Source organism: Schistocerca cancellata, chromosome 2 (assembly GCF_023864275.1).
Source record: "Schistocerca cancellata isolate TAMUIC-IGC-003103 chromosome 2, iqSchCanc2.1, whole genome shotgun sequence".
Lineage (NCBI taxonomy): Eukaryota > Metazoa > Arthropoda > Insecta > Orthoptera > Acrididae > Schistocerca > Schistocerca cancellata.
The window spans coordinates 587,899,277-587,923,480 of record NC_064627.1 but is presented as its reverse complement, the minus strand read 5'-3'; the positions used below and the strand labels follow the sequence as shown (position 1 = coordinate 587,923,480).

The 24,204-nt window shown below is 41.0% G+C and overlaps 1 protein-coding gene across 5 annotated transcripts in view; it reads left to right on the top strand.

Moving 5' to 3' along the window:
* Positions 1 to 24,204, top strand: part of LOC126162203 (maestro heat-like repeat-containing protein family member 1) — a 275,479-nt gene that overhangs the window by 3,839 nt on the left and 247,436 nt on the right. For all 5 annotated transcript variants that reach the window (XR_007535034.1, XM_049918545.1, XM_049918542.1 and 2 more), the window contains exons 4-5: positions 16,905 to 17,108; positions 20,587 to 20,776. Coding sequence is in view for 4 of the 5 variants with exons in the window: in XM_049918545.1 (XP_049774502.1) it covers positions 16,905 to 17,108; positions 20,587 to 20,776 (394 nt within the window). In the remaining variant the exon portion in view is untranslated. The remainder of the gene's footprint in view (positions 1 to 16,904; positions 17,109 to 20,586; positions 20,777 to 24,204) is intronic.

Below are 24,204 nucleotides of genomic sequence, written 5' to 3'. Positions count from 1 at the left end.
CGATGACGGTTTGGATGTACCGTGCACTATTCAGTGTCCCCTCGACGATCACCAGTGGTGTACGGCCAGTGTAGGAGATCGCTCCCCACACCATGATGCCGGGTGTTGGCCCTGTGTGCCTCGGTCGTATGCAGTCCTGATTGTGGCGCTCACCTGCACGGCGCCAAACACGCATACGACCATCATTGGCACCAAGGCAGAAGCGACTCTCATCGCTGAAGACGACACGTCTCCATTCGTCCCTCCATTCACGCCTGTCGCGACACCACTGGAGGTGGGCTGCACGATGTTGGGGCGTGAGCGGAAGACGGCCTAACGGTGTGCGGGACCGTAGCCCAGCTTCATGGAGACAGTTGCGAATGTTCCTCGCTGATACCCCAGGAGCAACAGTGTCCCTAATTTGCTGGGAAGTGGCGGTGCGGTCCCCTACGGCACTGCATAGGATCCTACGGTCTTGGCGTGCATCCGTGCGTCGCTGCAGTCCGGTCCCAGGTCGACGGGCACGTGCACCTTCCGCCGACCACTGGCGACAACATCGATGTACTGTGGAGACCTCACGCCCCACGTGTTGAGCAATTCGGCGGTACGTCCACCCGACCTCCCGCATGCCCACTATACGCCCTCGCTCAAAGTCCGTCAATTGCACATACGGTTCACGTCCACGCTGTCGCGGCATGCTACCAAGTGTTAAAGACTGCGATGGAGCTCCGTATGCCACGGCAAACTGGCTGACACTGATGGCGGCGGTGCACAAATGCTGCGCAGCTAGCGCCATTCAACGGCCAACACCGCGGTTCCTGGTGTGTCCGCTGTGCCGTGCGTGTGATCATTGCTTGTACAGCCCTCTCGCAGTGTCCGGAGCAAGTATGGTGGGTCTGACACACCGGTGTCAATGGGTTCTTTTTTCCATTTCCAGGAGTGTAGATGTATAAATTTATAATTGTAAGTATTCTGAGTCTGGAGAAAAGAGGACGACAGTGCTCCCTATGACCTCTTTTACATATTATACGTATGACTTTTTTTTTGTAATTTCAATACGTTTTTGATGTGAGGGGAGTGCCCCCATATAATAAGACCATATGAAATATGTGACTGGAATAGTCCAAAGTATGTCACCCTAAGGTACTCAAAGCTCACTACCTCCCTTAGTTTCAAGAGAAGGTATGCCACCCGAGATATTTTTTCACATACATGATTGACATGTTCCTCCCAATATAATTTTGAGTCAGTGTGAATACCTAAGAGTTTTACCGACTTATTGCCTACTTCATTTGATGTTCCCATTAGAAGTTGTTGTGTTTTGTCTGGGTTGCATAGGAGCTTATTGGCTGCAAACCAGTCCAGGGCCTTATCTAGTGTTTCTTTTGTTAGGTCATTCAGATCTGAAATGTTCTGATGTGTGGTAAGTAGTGTTGTATCGTCAGCATAACACACAACAGGGTGAGCTATATTTTTAGGTAAATCATTAATAACGACAATGAAGTAGAAGGGTCCAAGGATAGACTCTTGTGGTTCACCTGTGCTGATTTCTGTGAAGGAAGAATTTAAATTTCTGACTGAAACGAATTGTTTTCGGTTACTTAAATAAGAATTTATCACAGATAAAGTGCTCCCTCTCACCCCATACAACTCTAGTTTCCCCAGTAGTATGTCAACAGGAATGCAATCGAAAGCTTTGCTTAGGTCACATAATACCAGTGATACCATGTTATTATTTTCAAAAGCTGTTAAGGTTTGGTCAATGATTTCCAAGATGGCCCCTGTTGTGTTCTTCCCTTTTCGAAAGCCAAACTGATTGTTACATAGGATATTGTGTTTTTCAAAGAAGTTGCTTAAATTTGTGTGTGTATCAGCGCCTCAAATACCTTTGAGAATATTGGAACAATGGAGACTGGTCTGCAGCTTTGGGGGAGAAGTAGGGGAGAAAGGCCCTCATCCAGCTGTAGTTGAATGTAGGTTGAAGCAGAATATTAGCTTAAAGAAAAAATACATAGTTGGTATTAAATCAGAATAGGAAAAGAAGAATTCTGCTTGTAGGTAGCAGTCATGGTAGGGGTCTAGGGTAGCAGCTCCAGGAGAAATCAGATGCAGAGTACCAGGTCCCAAGTTTTGCGAAATGAAATGTTAGCCTTAGCCAGGTGATAGAAAACTTAGGTCAGCTATGCATGGACTTTGAGAAGGAAGATTGGGTAATTATAGTTGGGGGAGCAGGAAACAGCCTGGCTTTGAATACAACATATAGTATTGGGAGTGACCTGGATAAAATAGGAGCAGAAACTGGGTGCACAAATGTGGGGCTTGTGGAGGTCTTTCAGTGCCATGATCGGTCCTGGGGAAACACTGCTGCAAGGCATCTTAACATTGTGCTTAACAGGATGCTCCAGACACTGGCAAAATTTCACAGAAGTATTGTTCCAGTTGATGCTTCTTGTAGGTGGGGATACACTACACATGGCCTGCACCTGAACAGGAAGGGGAAAGATAAGTTAGTTTCTCTGTTAGCAGAAACTGTAAGGGGGACCACAGTTACACATGGGATGATCCCTGTGGTTAGTGGGACCAGGCAGACAGGTTTTTTAGGTTAAAGCCATAATCCAGACAGACAGCAATAAAAAAAGAATAAAAGAAGCTTCATGTACAATAAACAGGGATAAAGCTAAGAGTAGGCCTAGTATCAACTTCATCAAAACATCAGGGGAACAAAGAAATAAAGTAGATGAGCTGGCAGTGTGTTTAGATGGTCTCAGAAATAAGAATGAGATTGATATACTTGTCTGTCTGAACACCAAATAACTGTGGAGATGGATAGTGTTAGTATAAATGGGTGTAATTTAGCATCTTACACTTGCTGGTCTAGCATGGATATAGGAGGAGTTGCCATTTACACAAAACAATGGTATAAATACAAAACTGTAAAAGCAAGCAAATTTTGTGTCTATCAGCACTTTGAAGTTTGTGTATGTGAACTACAGCTAGATATTGTAGTATTGATATTAGCAACAGTGTACAGTTCCCCATTAAGAGATTGGGAGATATTCATAAAAAAGTTTGACTCCATATTATGCTGTCTGTCAGACAAAAAGAAGAAGTTATTAATCTGTCGTGGTTTTAAGTGTAAACTTTCTAAGTAATTCTGATAGGAAAAGTGAACTAGAAGTGTAATTAATGATATATAATTTAGAATCAGTGATTACTTTCCCTACACATATAGCTCAAGACAGTAACACTCTAATAGATATTGTATTTGTACAGCAAGAGGATGTAAAACTAACAGCTGCTTTTCCTGTGGTAAATGGGTTATTAGACCTTTATGCACAGTTGATTAACTTACAAAGTCTAGCGGAGTGCACAGTTCAGAAACCATTAAGTAAAAGTGTAAGGTTGCTCAATCCAGTATCTATTGAGCACTCCAGAGAAAGTTTAAGAAATGTTAATTAGGGAGTTGTATGTAATGAGCCAAATGCTAAGTGCAGCTTATTTCTTGATAGATTTATATCCCTTTTTGTACATTGTTGCCCAAAAAAATTAGTAAATGCAACACCAAACAGTTTTCAAAGAAACCTTGGATTACTACAGGTATTAAAGTGTCTTCAGAAAGAAAAATAATGAAACAGCAAGAATTAGTAAAGTTGTCAGAAAATCAAGAAATATGTATGTTAGGGATGAAATTGACAACTTGGCCAATAAAATCAAATTGGTGTCGAATGTTGTTAGAAGGGAGACAGGAAAAGTAACCACTGGGGTAGGTATTATTATTATTATTATTTTATTATTATTATTATTATTATTAAAGAGAATGAGACCATCTTAACCAACAGCACACAAGTAGCTAATGTATTTAACAACTTTTTCTTAGAGTGGGTGAAAAATTTGGTGAGAATAATTTAAAAGAAAAAGGGAAGCACTACATGGAAGAGTCAGTTTTGAGAAATCCTAGTCAGATGAATTTTCAACTAACAACCTCTTGTGAAATAAGGAAAATCATTAAATCTTTGAAAAATAAATATTCTGTTGGAGTAGATGACATCTCCAACAAGATATTAAAACAATGTGGAGCAGTTACAGTTGATGTTCTGAGTCACATATGTAACACATCACTAACTGAAGGTATTTTCCCAGACAGGTTAAAATGTGCCATTGTCAAGCCTCTCTACAAAAAAGGAGACCCCACAGATGTCAATAATTACTGGCCAGTATTCTTGCTTACAGCATTTTCAAAAACTGTCGAGAAAGTAATGTACTCAAGTATGATTAGCCATCTTAAGTGTAATAGGATACTTAGTAAACCACAGTTCAGATTTAAAAAATACTTTTCCACTTAGACAGCAATATAGAATTTCACTGCCCACGTAATAGAGTCTCTAAATAGTAAAATGTCACCAATGGGAATTTTCTGTGACTAATCCAAAGTGTTTGATTGCGTGAAGCATGACATTACATTACAGAAATTACGATTCTATGGTATAAATGGAACAGCATATGAGTGGCTGAAGTCTTATCTACACAACAGGAAGCAAAAAGTTTCTTTGTATGGTTTAAGTGATTTAAGGAAGTTTACCGCTTGATCTGACTGGGGAAAAAAATTATGTTACGTGTTCCACAGGGTTCGATCATGGGTTGCCATTTCTTCTTGATGATATATGTGGCTGACGTCCCTTCTTGTTTGAAACAACACTGTTGACTGATGGTACAAGCATCATTATTCATCAAGTAAAAGAAACTCCAATAGAAAATGATACAAATAATGTCCCTGGAAAAGTTATTAGCTGGTTTTCTGCAAATGGGCTTGCTCTGAACTTTGAAAAAACACAGTACATCCAATTTTGTACATTGAGGAGTGCATTTCCTTCAATAAATATAACACATCTGCAGAAGCCAGTAGCCAGGGTAGAACATACTAAGTTATTGGTTGTACATGTAGATGAGAATCTTAATTGGAAAATTCATATTTTGGATCTCCTGAAGCGACTAGGTTCAGCAACTTTTATAATCAGGATAACTGCCAATTTTGAGGATATAGAAATTAATAAGCTAACACATTTTGCATACTTTCACACTCTGATCACTAGGAATAATGTTTTGGCGTAACTCAACACTTAGACAAAAAGTATTCACTGCTCTAAAGAAAGTGGTTAGAATAATGTGTGGGGCTGATAGTCGCAAATCTTGTAAGCATCTGTTTAAAAGGTTAGGAATTCTTACAATAGCCTCAGTACATTTACTCAGTAATGAAATTTGAAATTTGCTCTCAACAACATAGTTCAGTTTAAAAACAACAGTGACATTCCTGATTATGATACCAGAAGAAAGAAAGTCTTACAGTATCCTCTAGTTAACCTATCTCTGACACAGAAAGGGGTAAAATATTCTGCTGTATGAAATAAAATGTCTGACAGGCAGCAGTAATATTTTCAAAAATACATTGAAATCATGTCTCCTTGATAACTCCTTCTACACCATAGAAGAATTCTTGAATGGGAATAAGTAAATCAGTAGGTATAATACATGCATTTTGTGCCATTTAAGGGAATGGGGTAGGTAATAAAAATTTTATGCTTAAAAACTTTGATTCATGTATGCATTTCTTATGCACTTGACACATTCCACATCATAATGGTTATCTTGAGATTGATCAATGGGACACATAACTAACTATCTAACTAAGCTTGCTTACTGTTATCATCTGCAGACAGTACAGCCTCTGTATTCAGATCCAAATAATTTACACATATAAGAGAGAGAGAGAGAGAGAGAGAGAGAGAGAGAGAGAGAGAGGAGGTCCCAGTACAGAAACTTGAAGGACACCAAAGGTTACTGAATGTTCTTCAGACATGTTCCATCATTAGTTCAGATTAATAATCAGTGAATCTTGTATGTACCCTTTGTCTGCAATGATTCCGTAGTGATTCTTCACACGCAACTATTTTCTAGCTTAATAAGTAGAATTTTGTGATCTTCTGTTGAATACCTCACTCAAGTCCAAAAATATTCCTGTACATGCTGTTTTTCATCCATTAGTTTTGGGGTACTTTTTGAGCATTCACAAATAGCATGCTGTAGATGTCTGGCCTCTTAGACCATGTTGAGAGTTCTTTACTAAATTATACTTACTCAAAAATCTGTTGTACATAATTTTTCCGTTACATTGGATAGGCAGGATGTTATTGAAATACGTCAGTAATTATAAATTTATGCCTTTCACTTGGTCTGAATACAGGTATGACTTAAGCAGATTGTAGTATGTCTGAGAAAGCTCAAGATGAAGAGAGCTGTCACACAGTTTAATCAGAGTTTCAATGTTTTGGCAACTGGTGACTGGGAACTTCTTGTTTCATTAGTGGCTGTTATAACTTCATCAATTGTGATACTTCTAATGAATATGGATGTGTTGCGGAGTTCAAAATTGTCTTTTGTGTGATAAGAGTTTGCTCTGACACCATTTTTTGCACATTCCCAGCTATTTCAGTAAAATACTTAAGGCATATTTACAGTTTCTCATGAATCTGTAATAGTTTTGAAGTTTGGCACCAAAGTGATAGAATCACATTTTGTCCAGCTTGCTGCTGTCCGTGGACATGCCTGAAAAAATGGATACCACTCATATAGCTGCACCGTGAAAGCCAGTGTAGTCATTCAAGACTGGAGAGGTCTAGGAAAAGGAGTAAATTTTGGGAATGTCACCCAGAACTTTCCTGAAATCTACCCCTTTTTGTAGACCTCTCCAGTCCTTTTTCTTCAACATCTTCCTTCCCCTTCGACCCTTCTGCCTGAAGGGGGAGCTGCTGGCTCTGAAAGCTTGCCTAATTATAGTCTTTTATGTGTGTGTTCTGCTGCTGCTTGGTGATTAGATTTTCTTATTTATCCAATTACATTGTATTGTCAAAAATTGTTTTGTTGTAAAATTTATTTTATGTTTGTTTTAACCTTTTATGTTTTTGAGAACTGTGGCATCTGTTGATGTTCCTGCATCTTTGTAATTGAGCCGTTTAACTTCATGTAGCTTAAATTAAGACAGTAAGTAAAGAAGCGCTTTAATTTTTCAACACATGGCTGTTCAGTAACTAAAAGAAGTGTGAAATTAAATGTTAGCACTGTCATTTCAAATGGTCATAAGGCAAAGAAGGAAAATTTCAGGAATGTCCAATAACACTGAATTGGGATTCTAGTTCATCTGACAGGAAATGACACAAATTAAACAGCTAGTACCTACAAAACTATCAAAGATGGAACTACCACAGCTTATTCTGGCAACATTTAGCAGGATCATATATTCCATCTGCTAACATGGATGAACATCCTCTGTCATTGTCATTTCAATTTTTTAAGAGTAACAAACTGCACTTTATTCTCTATGTGCCTTAAGATCAATACAAGCACAGTTGTAACTTTCATGCTCATTATACCAGATATCTGTTGCTGGCCCTTGTCTTATTTGACCTTGTGGCCACAAATATGCAACAAGATGGTGAGTATATGAGGGAGTCTGAAGACTGGGAAGACCAGCTGTAAAATTTTAGTTACTCAAGTAGATTTTTAGAGTCCACACAGTCAGAGACTTTGGCAAGGTAGGGAAAATACTAAAAGGAAAAGTTTTTGTTTCAATCTCCAGGACTTGATTGAGAAACCACATATGGCAGTGTGAGTGGCAGTTGACAGATTTTGCTCAGCAAAGTGTTTTAGCTTTCTCATAAACTAAAATGACTGGAAGGACTGAGTGGATTATTAGAGATGTCTTTCTCACAACCATTTTTGTAGATGAGTATGGAAGGTACAAATTTATGTATTTCAGTAAATATGCTTTGGTCATGCGCTGATTACAATAATAATTCAAGAATGGTCATAAATTTTATTATCCTACTAGAAACACCTTCATACCCAAAGAATTAGTACCTTTTAGTGCTCTGGTTTGTGTTATTTTTCTTAGGGGCCATATTTTTTGAAACTGTCTATTGGCATAAGTGAATTGTTTGCAAAAGTAACTTTCGTGGATCTGTGTTTAATTGTTTAATAGAGGGTAGAGTGTGTGCTACCATCGATAGTAGGTAATCGAGACCATTAGTTTCATTGTCACTTCTCTGGCAAATACTGTGTGGTAACCATATTTCATCTGTATCTCCATTTTTATCAATCTTCTGTTTAAGATTGCTCCAGATCATTTCTGCTTCATACTTGAATCAGCTTTTGTGTGTGTTTTGTTGACACACAGAAGGATTTTACACTACTGGCAGCAGTGAAGTTAAAATTTGTAATTTCTGCTCTTCCTTTTGGTTAGATAGAGCTCTGTGTTCCTGGTGTAAGACAGTTTAATCCCTTGTGTTACGAGTCCAATTTAAAATTGCATTCTTTATGTTATCGACATTATTTATCCAAACGCATTTCCAAAAGTACCCACATAGGGGGAAAAAAAAAAAAAAAAAACCAGGATAAAAGCAGGGCTTACAAAGCCCTTCTGGAACCTTATTACCTCAGTTCCATGAACTAAGGCACAATGAACCAAAGTTTGTAAGTTCCTTCGATTTGTACAAAAAGACTTATAGGAGGATGATGATTGCTAAAAAATCATTTAATGAAAAAAAAGTGCAATACAGAGATTAAAAGCAAAGCAGTCTGTGATGCCATTAAATAGGAAACAAGGAAAGAGAAATCGAAGCTTAACATACTGATAAGGGACAGGGATATAGTAGTGAATGGTTCAAATCAGATGTTAAATTTGTGAATGAGTGATTTTTAAGTATTGCAGAGAAACTGCAACAAAAATTCCTAAATTTTGATATAGATATTGTAATAGTTCTGCATCAATTACAATCCTGTTATTATTAATCACAAAACATGAAGTCAGTAAAACTGAATGAAAATTCAAAAATAGTCAAAGTCTAGATGAAGTACCGATCTGTGTGCTGATAAATGTATACACAGCATACAAGCTTCCTTAAGAAACATACAAATGTGTCACTCACATGAGGTAACTTTCCCAAGTATTCAAAACGGGCATGCTGCTACATAAAGTTAATGCAGGAGACATTCTCTGTTCTTATCATTTTTAAGAAATAGTATCGTTATAATAGAAGGAAACATTCCACGTAGGAAAAATAAAGATGATGTGACTTACCAAATGAAAGTGCTGGCAGGTCGACACACACACAAACGAACACAAACATACACACAAAATTCAAGCTTTCGCAACAAACTGTTGCCTCATCAGCAAAGAGGGAAGGAGAGGGAAATACGAAAGGATGTGGTCTTTAAATATGTCTGCTTGTGTCTGTATATGTGTGGATGGATATGTGTGTGTGTGTGTGTGTGTGTGTGTGTGTGTGTGTGTGTGTGTATACCCGTCCCTTATTCCCCCTAAGGTAAGTCTTTCCGCTCCCGGGACTGGAATAACTCCCTACCCTCTCCCTTAAAACCCACATCCTTTCGTCTTTCCCTCTCCTTCCCTCTTTGCTGATGAGGCAACAGTTTGTTGCGAAAGCTTGAATTTTGTGTGTATGTTTGTGTTCGTTTGTGTGTCTGTCGACCTGCCAGCACTTTCATTTGGTAAGTCACATCATCTTTGTTATTAAGAAATAGTATAATTGATTATGAAAGAAATAGTAATGAATTACTTGATTAAATACAACTTTCTAGGTGAATCACCGTTTATGTTCCAAAGTGGTGCATGTACAATCAGCCACATGATATTTGACAAAAAATAGTATTTGGTGCTCTTGACGAATATGTAGTGTCTCATAGGCATACTCTTAGACCTGTTAATCTGAAGATACTGCTAAATAAGCAAGAATTATTAGGAATAAGAAGTGTAACTAATCATTGGCTCTGATCATACTACCATGTAGAGTAAAAGTCTCGAATAAGGCTACACACTTCTCAGTTTTCCTTGGGATGTTGCATTAGGACCAATACTGTTCCTGGTATAGATCAGCTATTTTCATCGTACTGTTATCCACTTGGGAAAAAAAAACCTCATTGTTGATGGCAGTATTACAACCTTTGAGAAAGTGAGAAGAGAGTAAATTAAACCCTAAAGGTTGGTCAAATGGAATAAGGTGACATTGGACATGTAGAAAAAAAATTCCATCAATGTTTGGTTGAAGAGTGGGAAAATGACACTGTTTTTTGTTTATGGATCCTTCTGTTATGTGTTGGTAGAACAGTTCCATATTTAAATCAAACAATGGAAACTCCAGGTAGGAATATCAGCAATGTAGGAAAAGACAGATTGCTACTTACCATTAAGAAGACACGTCAAGTTGCAGACATGCACAATTAAGACACTTACAGAAAGCCTCTGGCCACGGCCTTCTTCGGACACACACACACACACACACACACACACACACACACACACACACACACACAGAAGCAAGCAAGCATACCACACACACAAACACACAAACACACACGCACACGCACACACACACACACACACACACACACACACACACACACACACGACCGCCAACTCCAGCATCGTGGGCTGAGATGTTGGAGTTGGTGGTCTTGTGTGCATGAGGTGCGTTTGCTTGTGTGTATGTCTGGTGTCTCTCTTTTACTGATGAAGGCTGTGACCATAAGCTTTATGCAAGTGTCTTTTGTGTCTTTTAATGGTTCCTGTCTGCAGCTTGAAGTGTCTTCTTTACAGTAAGTAGCAATCTGTCCGTTCCATATTTAAGGTTGAATAAGAAGTACACTGTTTCTGTTAATTTCAAACTAGGTTTTGGGTTACTAGGCCATCTTCAGGAAACAACACTGTTTTGTTGAATATACATTGGTCAGCCAGAACATTATTGATATAAATCCATCCAGGTGATAGCAGCATCACTTAGCAAGGAATGACTGCTAGTCACACACGCGTATGGGGCATGTAGTATTAGTGAGCATGCTGTCTGTGTGTAGAATGGGGAAGGTGCGTGATCTATCTGAGTTTGACAGAGGGTACATTGTGGTGGCCCGGAGGCTTGGCCCAAGCATTTCAGAAACTTCATGACTTGTCGGGTCTTCGAGGAGTGCTGTGGTGAGTGTCTTCAACACATGGGGAAACCAAGGTGAAATCATCTCCTGATGTCATGAGGTTGGGTGACCAGCCCTCATTATAGATGTTGGACATTGTAGGCTGGGCCAACTGGTAAAACAGAACAGGCAGCTAACTATAAAGGAACTAACATCAGACTTTAATGCTGGGCAGAGCAAAAGTGTATCTGAATGCACAGTGCATCAAACACTTTTAACAATGGGCCTCTGCAGCCAACGACCCATGCATGTGGCAATGTAACTCCACCACATCAGCACTGGACATTGGCACAGTAACAGAGTGTTGCATGGTCCGATAAATCCCAATACCTTCTTCATCATGTCGATGAGAGTGTGTGAATCTGTCATCTTCCAGGGAACAGCTCAGTGTTGCCTGTACTGTGGGTTACAAACAAGCTGGTGGTGGCTCAAGTATGCTCTGGGGAACACTCACATGGGCATCCATGGGTCCAGTGGAGCTTGCGCAAGGCACCATGATGGCCAAAGAGTATCGTACACTGATTGCAGACCATGTGCACCCCTTCATGACGATAATGTTTACTGAAGGCAGTGGCATTTGTCACCAAGATAATGCAGCACTGCACAAGGCCAGGATTGTGATGGAGTGGTTTGAGGAACATAGTGGTGATTTCCACTCAATGTGCTGCCACATCTCAACCCAATCGAACATGTCTTGGGCATGATTAAATGTGGCGTCAGAGCTGATCGTCCCCCTTCCCAGGATTGTCAGGAATTAGGTGACTTGTGTGTGCAGATGTGGTGCCAACTCCCTCCAGTGAACTACCAAGGCCTCATCACTTCCATGCCATGATGTGTTACCACTGTTTTCTGTGCCAGAGGTGAACATACTGGCTATTAGGTAGGTGATCATAATGTACAACAAACAAAAAAATGGCAGGAATGTGTATTGGTTGTTTTGACATGGTGTGAACACACAAAGTTGCTTGCAAACAGAATTTCATCAGTACATTATGGTCATCAAGTCCTGTCACCAGTGTGTAACTGCAGGTGTCTTTTAATCACACACAGTTCACATGTGCACTCGATTCTTAGGTATGGGATTACTTTCTGAGGAACAAATGAACAAACTATACACACTGTTTTCAAGCTAAAGAAAGAAGCCCTAAGAATAACAAAAAATATTAGTAGAGCTCATTGTAAAGATCTAAATTTACTAAGAAAGAATGATCATAAAACTCAAAACAGAATTTTCAAATTAGGAATACCACTGTAGAGTAAAATGCGTAAGGAGATTAAAGAAATTACTAAAAAAAAAAAAAGATGTATTTCAAGATCTAGTTAAAAAATGCCTGGTAAGACGTCAGGCTCCATGTCATCCGGTACAAACTTGCAGAGTGACAAGTCACGTGTTACGCTTTTTCTGTGTTTTCTTGGTAACATATTTCTTAAATTTCATGCATGTCTTTCTGTTTAAGAGGTTTAATCGTGAGTTTTGTAGAGTGAGGCAGTCTGTAGCATAGTTGTCATTTCTTCTGAACAGCTAGCTACACAGCTCGCAAGGCACTGGCCTCCGTTGGTGCATATTGGGAGAGTAACAAGTTGCATATCTAGGTCACTGTCTGTGCTTTTATAGCCAGTCCTTAAGTTAATAATACTAGGATGGATAGGATGCATGAACACTGTGTGCAGATGCAGGAGCAGCTGTTCACAGTTAGTGAACAGCTGAATGTGTCTTTGGCTACAGTCAGTCGTCTTCAGACTGCTACCTTGGGATGTAGCAGTGATGGAGAATCTGGTATATTGCATGGGACACCTCGCAACATGATGAGTGGCAAGTGATAACATGTTTGTATTGCTAGAGTTGGAGGGCCAGTGTAGAGACTGGCCTTGCTTATTTGACTTGTGAGCAGTCAGGTGACCATTCCTTCAGCAGGGTTGGGGCAGGCACGCAGGTGCAGCGGTAGGGGTTTGCTAGTTATTGTAAGCTCCAACATTAGGCGCCCAATGAGGCGACACAGCAGCAGGATTGTGGTCGTGAGTTGCTTTTTGTGTGTTTCTGTGTGTGAGGGGAGGAGGGGGAGGAGGGAGGGGATGTCTGTCTGTATGTGTGTATGTATGTATGTTCGTTCGTTCATTATATCTGCCGTGCAGTTTGAGGTGCCATGTCACAGATTGCGCAGCCCCTCCTGCCAGAGGTTCAAGTCCTCCCTCGGGCATGGGTGTATGTGTGTTGTTCTTAGCATAAGTTTAAGTAGTGCGTAAGTCTACGGGCTGATGACCTCAGCAGTTTGGTCCCTTAGGAATTCACACACACTTCAACATTTCTATCTCCAACAAAGGCCTTATTGGCCGAAAGCTCATTTAGTGACAGCCTTTTTGTTATGCATATGTGATACTGACAGGTTTTAGGTAAATTATATAATGGTAAGACAGAGATTTAGGAACCAGCTTTTAAATTTTAAGACATTTCCAGGGGCAGATGTGGACTCTGACCACAATCTACTGGTTATGAACTGTGGATTAAAACAGAAGAAACTGCAAAAAGGTGGGAATTTAAGGAGATGGGACCTGGATAAACTGACTAAACCAGAGGTTGTACAGAGTTTCAGGGAGCGCATAAGGGAACATTTGACAAGAATGGGGGAAAGAAATACAGTAGAAGAAGAATGGGTAGCTTTGAGGGATGAAGTAGTGAAGGCAGCAGAGGATCAAGTAGGTAAAAAGACGAGGGCTAGAAGAAATCCTTGGGTGACAGAAGAAATATTGAATTTAGTTGATGAAAGGAGAAAATATAAAAATGCAGTAAATGAAGCAGGCAAAAAGGAATAAAAGTGTCTCAAAAATGAGATCGACAGGAAGTGCAAAATGGCTAAGCAGGCATGGCTAGAGGACAAAGGTAAGGATGTAGAGGCTTATCTCGCTAGGGTCAAGATAGATATTGCGTACAGGAAAACTAAGGAGACCATTGGAGAAAAAAGGACCACTTGTATGAATATCAAGAGCTCAGAAACCCAGTTCTAAGCAAAGAAGGGAAAGCAGAAAGGTGGAAGGAGTATATAGAGGGTCTATACAAGGGCGAGGTACTTGAGGGAAATATTATGGAAATGGAAGAGGATATAGATGAAGATGGAATGGGAGATATGATACTGCGTGAAGAGTTTGAAAGACCTATGTTGAAACAAGGCCCCGGGAGTAGACAACATTCCATTAGAACTACTTACAGCCTTGTGAGAGCCAGTCCTGACAAAACTCTACCACCTGGTGAGCAAAATGTATGAGACAGGCGAAATACACTCAGACTTCAAGAAGAATATAATAAATCCAATCCCAAAGAAAGCAGGTGTTGACAGATGTGAAAATTACCGAACTATCAGTTTAATAAGTCACAGCTGCAAAATACTAACGCGAATTATTTACAGACGAATGGAAAAACTGGTAGAAGCCGATCTCGGGGAAGATCAGTTTGGATTCCGTAGAAATGTTGGAACACGTGAGCAATATTATCCCTATGACTTATCTTGGAAGCTAGATTAAGAAAAGACAAACCTACGTTTCTAGCATTTGTAGACTTAGAGAAAGCTTTTGACAATGTTGACTGGAATACTCTCTTTCAAATTCTGAAGGTGGCAGTGGTAAAATACAGGGAGCGAAAGGCTATTTACAATTTGTACAGAAACCAGATGGCAGTTATAAGAGTCGAGGGGTATGAAAGGGAAGCAGTGGTTGGGGAGGGAGTAAGACAGGGTTGTAGCCTATCCCCAATGTTATTCAATCTATATATTGAGCAAGCAGTAAAGGAAACAAAAGATAAGTTCAGAGTAGTAGGTATTAAAATCCATGGAGAAGAAACAAAAACTTTGAGGTTCGCTGATGACATTGTAATTCTGTCAGAGACAGCAAAGGACTTGGAAGAGCAGCTGAATGGAATGGACAGTCTCTTGAAAGGAGTATATAAGGTGAACATAAACAAAAGCAAAACGAGGATTATGGAAAGAGTTAACTCAGGTGATGCTGAGGGAATTAGATTAGGGAATGAGACACTTAAAGTAGTAAAGGAGTTTTGCTATTTGGGGAGCAAAATAACTGATGATGGTCGAAGTAGAGAGGATGTAAAATGTAGACTGGCAATGGCAAGGAAAGCGTTTCTGAACAAGAGAAATTTGTTAACATTGAGTATACATTTAAGTGCCAGGAAGTCGTTTCTGAAAGTATTTGTATGGAGTGTAGCCATGTATGGAAGTGAAACATGGACGATAAATAGTTTGGACAAGAAGAGAGTAAAAGCTTTCGAAATGTGGTGCTGCAGAAGAATGCTGAAGATTAGATGGGTATGTAGTGAATAGAATTGGGGAGAAGAGGAGTTTGTGGTCCAACTTGACTAGAACAAGGGATCGGTTGGTAGGACATATTCTGAGGCATCAAGGGATCACCAATTGAGTATTGGAGGGCAGCGTGGAGGGTAAAAATTGTAGAGGGAGACCAAGAGATGAGTACACTAAGCAGATTCAGAAGGATGTAGGCTGCAGTACGTACTGGGAGATGAAGCAGCTTGCACAGGATAGAGTAGCATGGAGAGCTGCATCAAACCAGTCTCAGGGCTGAAGGCCACAACAACAACAACAACAACAACAACATGATGTGCAACTCAGGATCAATGCTATATGGTGAGTAGCAACTATTCTTTTCAAAATATTGTTACTATTGAGGAAATTTAGACAACTTGGTTCAAAGCCGACTGCAGAACAATTCCACTGCTGCCAACGTACGTCTTGTGTAAGATCCATGAAGTTAAGAAAAAGTAGGGCTCATTTGGTGGCATCTAGACAGTCCGGTAACCCTCACCTGTGAGTAGACTTGTAGCGGTACATGTACCCTCCACCACTCACCTTAGAGTGTCTTGCCATGTATATACAGAGATGTAGATACAAGATAGTGAAATATTACGTAGATAAAATAGCTGGCTGGAGTGGCCGAGCGGTTCTAGGCGCTTCAGTATGGAATCGCGCGACTGCTACGGTAGCAGGTTCGAATCCTGCCTCGGGCATGGATGTGTGTGATGTTCTTAGCTTAGTTAGGTTTAAGTAGTTCTAAGTTCTAGGGTACTGATGACTTCAGATGTTAAGTCCCATAGTGCTCAGAGCGATAGATAAAATACAGAAAGGTTGGTAAAAGTGTAACACAAGTAAATAATACTAAAACACCTATATCATTTCATTTTTGTGTGATAATGCTTTCCCCATCGTCCTGGAAAACCTTACACCAAAGTCCTACAACAGATAACACTAACATCTTATCATCTTTCAGTGCTTGATGTCACTGATTATGTGGGGTGCTGACTTTATTTTTCAGGCAAGGAACTGGCAAGTTGTGTTGCACAGAATGGAAATGTAACACTGTCATCAGAAATGTAACACTGTCATCATGGTTCTAATGCCAGTTAATAGTGTTTGGAGTATTAAATTATGAGATAATGAGGATGTAGTGTGTGCAGTGACTGGTGGTAAGAAAGTAATGAATAGTGTTGCACCAACTTTTCACATTATTAAATGATTTATTTGGAAAATAGTATTGTTATTTAGGGATAAACTGAATGCAGTTGTGGTGTTTTAAATAGACCGGTTATGTATCCAAATTCATAGTTGCTCCAATCTCCATGTGGTCATTGTATTTAGATTTTAAGTGTTTCCCCTAAATACTTCACGCAAAGGCTGGGATGGTCTGTACTGTGAGGTGACGGCCAACTACCTGTTGTGTCCTGTTCTGTCCTTGTCAACTGAACTGTGACTATGTAAATATAAGTGTATATGGATTATGTGGAGTACTTTTCCTTCATAAACTGTAATACCACACCATGACCAATATCCTTGTTGTTTATTTTATATAATTTATCACCTGTTTTTCTTTGTCCACAGTTACCATTACAACATTTAAGTCTCTTGCTGAAAACAATAGAAAATATATGCCAAGAACATCTATCAAATATAAATGAAGTAACTGTTTCCAATTTGATTGAGTTTGCAATGGAAGAAATGACAAGGAATTCTGATTATATACCAGAATCTCAGATGCCTTTGTCAGGCGTACTTGTTGCCTTAGGAAAAATCCATTGTAATCAGGTAGGTACAAGTGTTGTCATCACCATCCATATGTGAATGGTTTCTACTTAGGAATAAACAAAAAATAAAAGGCAAAGGAAAAGAGTGCAATAGATCACTATTTATTGAGGCCTCCTCTGCTGCACAATCTTATGCACATAAACAGTTGGGTGAAAAACAAGTGAATGTGGCCCCCACATAAAACTTTGAATACAGTACATGGAGTTAACTTTCACAGAGACCTTACACTCAAGACAGACAGGGAGCTACAAGCTAATCTGGAACTGCAAGGTGTACATTTGGTCTGACACAAAAAGGTCACAAGGATAACTGTATGGATTTGGACACTTGGTTATACATCACCCTGCTGTATGGCAGACCCAAAATGTGGTATCTGTGGTTGATTGCTCCACAAAGGACATCCTTGTGAACAACTGTCTTTGTGTGTTGACTGTACTGAGCACTATCCTCTATATTGACTTGTTTGACCACTCTTTAAAAAGATAGAGATAGATACCGAGAGAGAGAGAGAGAGAGAGAGAGAGAGAGAGAGAGAGAGAGAGAGAGAGAGAGAGAAGTGTGTGTGTGTGTGTGTGTGTGTGTGTGTGTGTGTGTGTGTGTGTGTGTGGGGGCATGTGTGTGCATGCGTAAAAGAATATAAATCACTTGACCACCTGTCATATATTGAGGCAAGAAAAAATATGAATGCCTGCATCCTGTTGGCATGATGACCAATTATGCAAAAGTCACTGGTGCTGTAGCCCCTAACTCAGTTTTTTCTAAAGCAGATCTTCTGTCATATGGTTCCCATGATATCACTGTTGTGGACCACTTTCCACACCTGGCTGAAGAAGCAGCTTGGTTCTCCACAATCTACCAGTGACATGCCCCCAGAAAACCACAGATCGGAGGCCTGACACCAATATTCATTGATATTGTCCCACCCGCACCAGTGACACAGTGGTCCTGGAATGTGGGCGTTTCCCCTGGCCGCTTCATGCCTTAAATAGGACACCCTCAATGTGTTATCAGGGATACTACTGTCATCTGCTGGAACTGCAGCAACTAATTTCCTCTTATTCTGCAGTCTGTATCACCCTCCAAGAGACTCGGTTCACTGATAACCATTCACCAACACTTGGTGGTTACTGTGGATTCTGTAGCAATGATATTGGCCCCTGAAGGCAATTAGAGGGTTCTGTGCATTGGTTTGCATGGAAGTTACCAGTAAGTGGCTTCCCCTCTGTCCAATATTGGAAGCAGAAACCTTGGGAATGCAAACTACCCCAGTGATCACCATTTGTAACATTTGTACAAGGTCTGTTCAAAAATTTCTGGAACATTCGTAATTTGATGCCAAAGCTGTGTTGGAGCAAATGGGGCACTGACCTTCTGACACTCATTCTAGTGTGTGATTACCATTTGGAATGCACCTCATATCCTTCTGCTGGGACTCACCTAATCTCCTGAGAATATGCTCTTCATGTTTTCCCCGCACAGCCCTGTTGGTTAGTAGCCAGACTATGAATTTGGACAGATCTATTTCAAGGATAAAAGTTTGTTGTCCTGAGATCTTTCAGAGTCTGTTTCTTTCTGTTCTCCATGAGTGTTAGGGTGCTGCCATCATTTATGCCAATGGCTCTAGAATCAAAAATAGGACGGAATACATTTTTCACCAATCAGGAACAACATTTTTTGCTGGGAACATGTAGTGTTTCTGCAGCAGAACCGATAGCCATTAACAGAGACTTATGTTTAAAAAAATGAGCCTCCCTCAACCCCATTTTAATTGTGAGTGCTCGGTGAACTATCTGTTGATGTTACTCTTGTTGCTGTGTGATGTCTATTGTTCGTGAGCTCTCTTACGTTAATCATACTGCCTGTTCAGCTGTCTTTCTCTGGGTCCAAAGACATGTGGGCATCCCGAAGAATGAAATGATCATCCGTGTGGCCAGAGAAGCACTTACTCACCCAATATTTGCTTCGACAAACTTAGGTTCAAATATGTGGATGCAAATAACACCACTCCTCACTTGGAGATTGAACAGCTTATGATGGGCTATTGCCCCCTCTAATAAACTCTGCTCTATCAAAGAAATTATTGCTGCATAGCACTCTTCTTTCTGTTGCACTGTTCTGTGGCACCTCCACATTGGCCATACCACATTATCCTGCAGATTTATTTTATGTAATGAACCACCCTTGCATTGTGGTTCCAGAGTCTTACAGGCAGTAACTCATATTCTTGAGAAATGCCCACTCCTCCTGTCTCTCTATACTATACATGGTCTTCTGGATTCTTTGCATCTAATATTGGCAGACAAACCACGGTCAGTTGAACAGGTTCCCTGTGTTCTCTATGGAAGTGGTTTTAACTGTCAGATACAATGTTTTAAACTACTTTCGAATGGAGGCAGGTCAGTTGTGGTTGGTGCCTCTTCCACCATGTGATTGGTCTGGGTGGACTTACGACCCTGCCACCTTCACCTGCTGCCTCAGTCATCCTTCTCTTCCTCTATTTTAATTGTTTATAGATCAGTTAGCCCCTTTTTCTTCACCACCCTACTTTCTGTTTTGGTGGTGGCACTCAATGAATAGTGGTTGCTGTTCACCTCTTTATTACGTTGACTGTAACAGAGCTTAACTCCCATCGTACGTAGAGCTCCAGGGAACAATTGCCTGATCCCTTTCACCTGCTGATATGATAATTTTTGTCCCTTTGCTCTATTGTTGTTGGTCCGCTGATGTCCTTTTATGTTTTTAGCCTCCTCCATTTTGCTATTGAAAATTCCCTTGGCTATAACACATTCTTACTTCTGTAAGTGTCTGCAGCCTTAATTAGGTTGGTGAAAAGAGGGAGGGGGCTGTCTGATGCAGGAGGTGTTTCTCTTGTCGTGGCAGAGTGCTGGGAGATCCCTCATGTGCTTTGATATAGATACCAGTCTGAACAATATACTTTTACTTCTCCTTAAATTATTTCTCAAAATTGAGATCAATACTACATTTGAAAGCCTCAGTTGTACCATTCGTAACTACTTTCATAATTTGATTAAATTTTTGGTGGGTCTCACTAACTCCAGGTGGACTGCCTGGAATGCGTGACTGATGACTTACCAGTTAAGTATGTTAACTTCCAATCAATCAACCCAGCAACCAACACGCAACAGGGTTTCCGGGGTCAATAAAAATTGAACCAAATTGTAGAGCTAGGGTATTTTTGCTTAATAAGTGGACCATATGTTTCATAGTTGTTTTCTGAAGATTAGAAAAGTGCTTCATTCCGTGAAATACTTCTCATCCACTGCACTGTGCCATTTCTTTGATAGGATGTTGGTTTGTACATTCTCCACGTGTAAGCAAATGTACTACTTTACGAAGATGGATTCTAAGTTTTAGTTATGTGTTCTAAGCTATGTACTGTAGAATTATCTTACTTTTTTTTTAAGTCACACAGTCTTTTTGTGCTGAATCCAGTCATGATTTCTTTTTTCTCTTTTAGGTAATGGAAGGAATTCTAAAAAAATTTCAGCCCGGTGTTCTTCCTCATTATTGTATTTTACACACCATGGGTAACTTGGCATCTGCAAATGTGTTTGGAATTGTTCCGTTTATAAAAGCAACATTGGGTACAATGTTACCAATGTTGGGCATGGTCCGTAATGATGCACTGAAACAGGCATTTGCGTTTGGTAAGTATACCCCCCCTCCCCCCCTCTCCCCCCAGTGCTCTAACATACTTTAAGAAATTTTCTCTTAATTTACCACTCATTTGCCTCTGAGAATATAATGCTACATGCTGATTTCAGTACTTGTTACGGAAACATTTTCACAGGAACACCTCATATATTTGACAGCAAAGAACTGTATAATCAAAATTTATTCAGGCTTTTTAAAAATAGTAGTAATCCTGTTGAAAAACTCAAGTCAATGTCTTTAATTAGATGCAGATGGGAAATGCCAGCTTATAATCCGAAACTACACCAATTTCTTCTTTCCTAGTATGTGTCTAACAATAATGCTGAATCCTTGTGCTGGGTTGCTTTATGTCAAAATTCTTGGGTTTGAGGTCTGTCACTTAAGTCTTCTTGAACTTATCTATCAGTCACTTCTCCGGATGGCCAAGGGATTGACTTAATCCTGAGTTGTAATGGAGGGCAATTTTTGCCATGGAGTTATCAGTTTTGATGTGCCCATACCACCTGAGGAATTTGTTAGTCATTCTTGTTACTTCTCTCTGTTTCCTTATATGCTTATGTTTAATATGGAGCAGACTTGTGACACTGATGTGCCAACACAAAATTTTTATTTCCATTCCATGAAGTATGTGTTCATATTTTGATATTGCTGCCCAATATCATCATGCTCACAGAGCCACTGGCAGGTGGTGGATCTAAACTTTTCACTGAAGATGTTTAGATACTTTGTCACATACCAGTCTGTGTATGGGGCGCCATTTTTGGCATCATCCCTTAACTTGTGATTGGTCATCTGAAAATGTCTTTTGATTTGAAGGTATAAGAGAGCTGAGATATTTAAACTATAGTTTTGCTGTTTGGTTGATTCTTCATGATTGTGACCCCACTAGTATTGTGTTCATATTCCATATATTCTGTTTTCTAGATATTTAATCTCACGCTGTTACTGCACAAATAATACTTCCAGCTGAGATTGTGATTTTCAAGATATCAGCAGGTTCAGTCAGTGACAAATATATGAGCACGAGGAATCGTCATCCAAGGATGATGCGTGTTAATATGTGCCATCACTGTGTTCATACAATCAGTGAATAGGTGGTCTCATAATGCAGACACTTCGTACATACAATGTCTGTTGGAAAATAATGAAAATTACAGCCTGTCAGCGAATGGCACTTGTATTGTTACAGTAGTGTCTAGAAAATGGGCCTCAGGAGTATTATCCGCTTTCTTCAGACCCAGAAATTCCAGGTCTAATGGAGCAGCCCTGTTGCTGATTCTTTTCTCAGATTTTTCTGTCAGCAAGTGGACTGTTTAAGTTGCATCTGTTGTACAGGATTGGGGTTCCTGAGGCGAGATATTTTTTGACCAATTTGAGGAGGAGAATTTGACAAGGTCAATAGTAAATTCTGAAGGTAAACTTGGCAGGAGAGAAAGATGAGTATGAAAATTACCAACACCAAAACATACAGGTTCCTAGGAGATGAACCAAAATGAAATGCTGTGTCTTAAATATCTCCAATGAAATACCAAGTCTAAAGGAAGACAATGACAGTCTGTCACTGTCCTGCCTATTCGGAGTGTAATTCTATATCTATCTACCCAAGAGAGAAATCAACACACACAACTAAGTTTCTGAGAGGCACTGCTATCAGTTCAATCCCTGCATCCCATATGGCTTAAACAGACAAGAACTGACCATGACCACACTTTTTAATCCTGTTTTATGTTGAACCTCACATCTCAACTGTAGACTCTGCTTTCCATGTGGAAAGGGATTGGCAGTTACTGGCAGCTGTGATGTACCCCTCACCCTCCAGGGGCTCATGGTTCTTTCATGAGTTTGTGCGTGGCACCCATGGGACCCTGAGCTACTGCAGCGTATTCTTCCTTCTCAGGCTGCATTGCCTTCCCTGTGGTCATCCCACCCCATTCTCACTCCTTTCCCACTGGCCCCTTCCTTGGTGTTCTTACTTATGTCGACCTGGCTATCCACCTAGTTTCCTGTAATACTTGTAGTTTTGTTTCTTTTACCTTTTCTGTTTCATTCTTTCTGGAGGTTTTGGTCCCCTTTGGAGTTTGACCTCCTGTCTTTAGTGTGAGCCATGTGGGGAAGAATTCTCTCTGTGGCATTTACGGCATGGATTCCTGACTCCCTTCCTTTCCTGCTGTAGCCCCCCCCCCCCCCCCCACCACCACCACCACTCCCTCTGCCAGGCCACCATCATGTGTAGAGCTTCCTGATAAATTGGGGATCACACTTGTGATACCTGAGCTGTTGCCTCCCCATTTATGCCTAAGAGTGGTTGCTTGTCATCATTCCAGGGCATTGGAACTCCTAGCAATGGTCGCAGTGTCAGAACGCCCATGCCATGGCTGGGTGGCATCCACGGGGAGAGACCCTTATCGGAGTGGGTGGTATCAGGACAGATTCTTTGTGCATGAAGCGTATCAAGCTCCAGAAACCGGCTGTTCTCCTTCGGCTGTCTCGTTGAGTAGTAAAGAGTAGTAAAGGACCATTCAGTGCTGCTTCTTATGACCCTGCAGCCTTTCCTTCCATGGCTGCACCCTAGGAGGAGGGCCAGGCTTGCCAGCTTTCCCTATTACCTGGTCTGTACTACACTCCTGGAAATGGAAAAAAGAACACATTGACACCGGTGTGTCAGACCCACCATACTTGCTCCGGACACTGCGAGAGGGCTGTACAAGCAATGATCACACGCACGGCACAGCGGACACACCAGGAACCGCGGTGTTGGCCATCGAATGGCGCTAGCTGCGCAGCATTTGTGCACCGCCGCCGTCAGTGTCAGCCAGTTTGCCGTGGCATACGGAGCTCCATCGCAGTCTTTAACACTGGTAGCATGCCGCGACAGCGTGGACGTGAACCGTATGTGCAGTTGACGGACTTTGAGCGAGGGCGTATAGTGGGCATGCGGGAGGCCGGGTGGACGTACCGCCGAATTGCTCAACACGTGGGGCGTGAGGTCTCCACACCACATCGATGTTGTCGCCAGTGGTCGGCGGAAGGTGCACGTGCCCGTCGACCTGGGACCGGACCGCAGCGACGCACGGATGCACGCCAAGACCGTAGGATCCTATGCAGTGCCGTAGGGGACCGCATCGCCACTTCCCAGCAAATTAGGGACACTGTTGCTCCTGGGGTATCGGCGAGGACCATTCGCAACCGTCTCCATGAAGCTGGGCTACAGTCCCGCACACCGTTAGGCCGTCTTCCGCTCACGCCCCAACATCGTGCAGCCCGCCTCCAGTGGTGTCGCGACAGGCGTGAATGGAGGGACAAATGGAGATGTGTCGTCTTCAGCGATGAGAGTCGCTTCTGCCTTGGTGCCAATGATGGTCGTATGCGTGTTTGGCGCCGTGCAGGTGAGCGCCACAATCAGAACTGCATACGACCGAGG